The 4,931-nt window shown below is 52.7% G+C and overlaps 1 protein-coding gene across 1 annotated transcript in view; it reads left to right on the top strand.

The window, feature by feature from the left end:
* The window catches only part of EFCAB8 (EF-hand calcium binding domain 8), a 60,735-nt gene that overhangs the window by 8,058 nt on the left and 47,746 nt on the right, over window positions 1-4,931 (top strand). Inside the window, exon 5 of the mRNA XM_030887079.1 lies at window positions 1,754-1,889. Coding sequence (XP_030742939.1) covers window positions 1,754-1,889 — 136 coding nt within the window. The remainder of the gene's footprint in view (window positions 1-1,753; window positions 1,890-4,931) is intronic.

Raw genomic sequence — 4,931 nt, 5'->3', positions numbered from 1 at the left:
CAAGGGTCTGAGCAGCTGTCCCAGAGCAGAACTCTGCTGCCAGGGAGCTACTCCTGGAACCCACTTTGAGAAAGCTCCACCTCTTGTCAGGGGCAGGAGACTGGCGACCCGGCGCCAGGCCTGTGGTACAATGTTTGCTGGCCTCCAGGTATGGAGGGGGCTAGGGGCCTGTCGGTCTGTCTCAGAGGATCATGTCCGGGGTAGGACAAGCAGGACAACCAAACCTCAAAAACCCACTGCCAGGAGTGGACGCAGACTCACAGCAACCCGGTACAGGGTTGACGAGACTGTAAATCTTGACAGGAGCAGACAGCTTTGAATTTCTCACAGGCGACTCTTGGGAGTGGCCAGCAGGTTTGAACCACTGACCTTGTGGTTGGCAGCCTAACACCTAGCCCGGAGCACTACCAGGGCAACAGGGGACAAAGAGCTAGAAATGAGTCTCGCCCCGAAGCAGCCAGGGATTTAATCTCTCTCCCACTGCCAGGGAGTCATTGCTGACTCACAGTGGTCTGTGAGGCACACGGATGACTTTCACGTCCTCCTTTGTCAAGACAGAAAATCAGGTCTCTTAGCCCAGGGAAATACGGCAGAACCGGAAGTGGCGGGATTAGAGGATGTGACTGAAACTATCCACCATGACCCGTGTGGAACTTGTGTTTGTGTTTGTGTGTGTGTGTGTGTGTGTGTTTGTGTAAAGACAAGGGGAGCCTGGGAGCCTGGGCTCGGATGCAAGGCTGGCTCTCTCTCCTGCAGAGATTCAGTGTTAGTGAAACCTCCCAACAAAGGGAGTTAGCCTTAGGCCACCAGCCGGGTCATGCCCGTGGTGCCACCTGGCACCACGTTCTAACTCTCCTGGCACCCCAGGACCTAACTCCAGGCAAGTGTCTATCTCCTAGTGTGCCTGGAGACAGTGTGGGTGACAATACCTTCCCTGTCTGGGTCCAGAGATGCGGGCAGATCAAGAGGCCATGTTGAGAAGTCAGAATGGTGGGGAGCCTTCCCAGTCAGATCCCTGGCTTGGCCAACTGTCAGGCAGGAGAGAAGCCACTGGAAGCTAGCACTGACTGGCATGGGAGAGGCGTCCCCTGAGGGCTGGGGCCAGGCCTGCCCCAGGTGTGGTTTGCAGCATCTAGTGCCCTTCCCAGGATGCACCACCTCGTAAAGGCTCATCGTCCCCTGGTCTATTTTGAGCTCTTTCTTGCTCACAATTCCCCTCTCTGGGAGAAAGACGGGGCTCTTTACTCCCCCGAAGAGTCAGTCCCAGAAACCCACAGGGCCAGTTCTCCCTTGTCCTACAGGGTCGCTATGAGTCGGCATCCACTTCAATGGCAGTGAGTTTGGTTTTTGAGTTTAGTCCCCTCTCCACCCCAGAGCACTCGGGCAGTTCCTGGAAACAGTGTCCTTTCCCGTCCTCCGTCACAAGTCCCACTGCACTGGCCCGCCGGGGGCTGCTTTTCTCATCAAAGAAGGTTTTCTCATAAAAGACAGCAACTCTCTGTCGTGGCTCCTCTGTCACGAGGAGATGGAGTGTCCTTTCACAGGATAAACGCACCGCCTTCGGACGGACCCGTCTCGCAGCAAGGTGCTTGGAGAAGGGGCTGAGCCCTGTGTCTCTGTTGCAGTGACCTTACATGTGAAGCCTGTCTTGCTAGCGTTGGTCTTTCTCTCTCTGTGGGTCTTGGATCAGGCCTCCCTTTCCTTCCTGAGCCGGGTCTGCATGGCCTCTTGTCTCTCTGACCACCCTGCGCAGGAACCAAGGGTGTGAGATTGTGAAGGTGGAGTACGTGAGGCACCGGCTTCAGAAGAAGGGTCACTTCCTGACAGTCACCAAGACAGGCATGCTGCAGTTCTGGTCCGAGACCTTCTCGCTGCTCAGCTCCTTTAAGGTGAGCAGGCCCGGGGAGCACGCGGCTGTGGCGGCCGAGCCTGGTGGCCAAGTTGACACAGACCCAGAGCCGGCTCATGATCACGGCTCATGGCTGTGACTCACAGGGCTGGGCCTGTGACTGTTCGACTGTCCGAACAGAATGCCACTTAGTCCCTCCCCACCCACCTGGCCCGCAGCTCTAATGGCATCATGGGTTACACATTGGGCTACTAATCGTAAGACCAGCAGTTCCAAACCACTGGCTGCTTCCTCTCTGGGTCTCCATAGTCTCAGAAGCACACAGGGGCAGTTCTACTTTTCTCTGTACGGAGCTGACGGCAGTGAGGCCATGCTTTCTCTCCCCACCTGTGTCTCCCTCTCGGCGATGGCATCATCACCCACCTAGAAAGAAGACTCTTTCCCTGTCCCTTGTCCCATCCAAACCATCACCAAGTTCTGGGACTCCAAAGTGCCTTTCAAACCCTTTGCCTGGACCAGGCAGGGCAAGGCAGGTGGCTGTGGCCTGTGGGCTCTAGAGCCCCATGAACAAGGTCAGCCTCGCCACGGCACCGGCTCTGTGACCATGGACAAGTCACGACCGTTCTCTGTGCCTCTGCTTTCTCGCCTGCAAAATGGGGTCAGCCATAGCCCTCCCTACTTCACAGGGCTCTTGGGGGTGTCTCGTGACGTGGTGCTTGGGTAGCGCTTAGAGTCAGTCGGGCAGGACAAGGCTCACAGCCAGTACACATAGGCTGACAGCATTCTCGTCCCTGTGCTGCCAGCTTCTGGGCCAGCCCAGTGAGCCACGAGACACTGGAGGAACCCTTGTGTGCACTTGGCGCTGCCAGGCCAGCCAATAAGGAAGGCACCGCTCCCAGAGAATACTGCCGACAGCACCGAGGGCCTCGGAAACCAGGTGCAACTGCAGAGGGCTCACCTGTGCCCGGGTGCCAGCCCTTGGCGGAGGAGAGCGTCTAGTGGCATTTTCCCAGCCCTACGTGCTTGGAGAGGGAACGGAGGCTGGGGAGGTCTAGTTCACATCCAAGTTCCCGAGGCTGAGGTTTCTGGCGTCACCCGCCCTGCTTTTCTCACTGTGTGGATGGGTGGGGTGGGGAGGGGGGGATGGTGGTGGTGCAGGTGTGTTGCAGCCTGATCGCTTGGTTCTGGCTGCTACCCCATGCCTCTTAGGGGCCACAGGTCAGGAAGGTGGAGGTGGCCAGAGGGAGGCGTCTGGGAAGGGCCCAAGGGACCTGGGGGTTCTTCCTCGGTGGGGTGATTTCAGCAAGCAGATTCTGGGCCGCATGAGTCGCCACGTACCAGCTGTGAACCCCGAAGCTGTTGAGAATTAGGGTGTGATCTCAGAGAAGCCACCGAAAAGACTCATGTTCCTGGGACTCAGCTGAATGAGGGGCCCCATGGGTCAGCGCCTCGGGCTGGGCCGGGCCCATTGTCCTTGCTGTCCAAGCCCTCTCGTCTTGGGCTTCTCCGCTCTTGATGCCCTCTGCATTCTGACGAAACAGTCCACTTCCTGCCTGGTCCTCTCTCTCGTCTGAACACAGAGGAAATGACTTGAAGCAAAACAACCCTTCCTTTTTTTTTGCTCCCTTCCCACTCCCTGGTGTAGACCTCACTCTGTTCTGCTTTTCCCAGTTCAGCTTCTGTGGCATCCTTCAGTGAGCAAAATACACCCTCGCTGACTGCCCTAACGCTTCTCCCAGACTTCCAGCCCCCCGGCTCAGCAGCTCTGGCTGTCCCGGCCATGGAAGGTACTGAAGGAGGGGGCTTCAAAAACTTTTTTTTTTGGTGGAAAACCAGCATTCCAAGATCATGGGATGTTTCCAGGGACTCTTTGAAGCACCCCCTGTCTTTCCCCACCAAAAGCCAGGCACGAGTCCGGATGCTTTAGCTCGAGTTATTCTGGTCGTTTCTCGCAGCCCAGGGGAACGGGTGTAGACGGAGAAGCTGCTTTGACCAGGTGACGTCTGCAGACGTCAAGCTGGAGTCAGACATGCAGAGGAGAGGAGAGAGGGTAGATAGAAGGTGGACTCTGTTTTCTTCCCTGCCCTTAGACCCTAGTTCCTCTACCTAGAGGCAACGACTGGAACCAGTTTGGGGGTCTTCTTCCATGGATATGCTGTACATCTCGCCCACCTCTCTCTTTTTAAAATAATGGTGAAATTTTACAAGCAAGACATTTACCAGCATAACCACTTCCCCATTCCCGGCCCAGCGGCGTTGGCGGCATTTTTTCATGGTGGCCGCCTGATCACCATCCTTCCCCCAAATGTTCCACTATCCTTTTTTTTTTACTTTCTATCTGTTTATTTCAAAATGTACATTTAGGGCAAATGGTTTCAAAATCATATAAAAAATAATGTATGTATTGTTCCAACTTTAATATTTACATGGTCTCTTAGAGGGTTTTCACCTTATCACCAAAGATGTAATTTACCCCCCAGCAACCTTGGTATTATGAGGGGACTTCAAAGAGCTCATGGAAAATTTTCATTATCTTTTAGTTCTACTTTTCCATAAACCTTCTGAAGCACCTTCATATTCTTAAAAGTCAGGAATCTGAAGTTTTGCTGACAGAAGAAAATCAGTATTTGCCTTGAGAATGATGAAACTAGGAATGGTAACAGGAACACCATAAAATAGAATAGTCTTATTTAGGCTCTGCCACAGGTAAAAAAATAATTCAAGTACTGGCATTTTTGCTAAGAAAAAAGAAAAAAATATATATTCTGTAAAAGAAAATTCATTGTAAAAATTTATAAAGCTGAACTCGTCAAGCAAAAATAACTGAGGTTTGCTGTCACGATATCAAGTCATCATATGCACTTTATAAACAGACATCCATTGTAGTCTATTAGCTTTAATCCAGTTATCACTGTAAGAAGACACAATTTTAAAAAATCAGTGCAAAAATACGTCATCTACTAAAGTTGTTCTGACTCCCTGGCGACAATTTATCTCAAAATCACAACTTGACTCTCATGACCCAAGATTTTAAATTCACTTAAATAAATGCTCCATGACAGTTATCAGGTTTCTTTTTTAC

The sequence above is a fragment of the Echinops telfairi genome, unplaced genomic scaffold (genome assembly GCF_000313985.2).
Source record: "Echinops telfairi isolate 266 unplaced genomic scaffold, ASM31398v2 ScPeMD7_5592;HRSCAF=6446, whole genome shotgun sequence".
Taxonomy (NCBI): domain Eukaryota; kingdom Metazoa; phylum Chordata; class Mammalia; order Afrosoricida; family Tenrecidae; genus Echinops; species Echinops telfairi.
The sequence above is the reverse complement of the archived record's forward strand: the minus strand, read 5'-3'. Positions and strand labels throughout refer to the sequence as shown.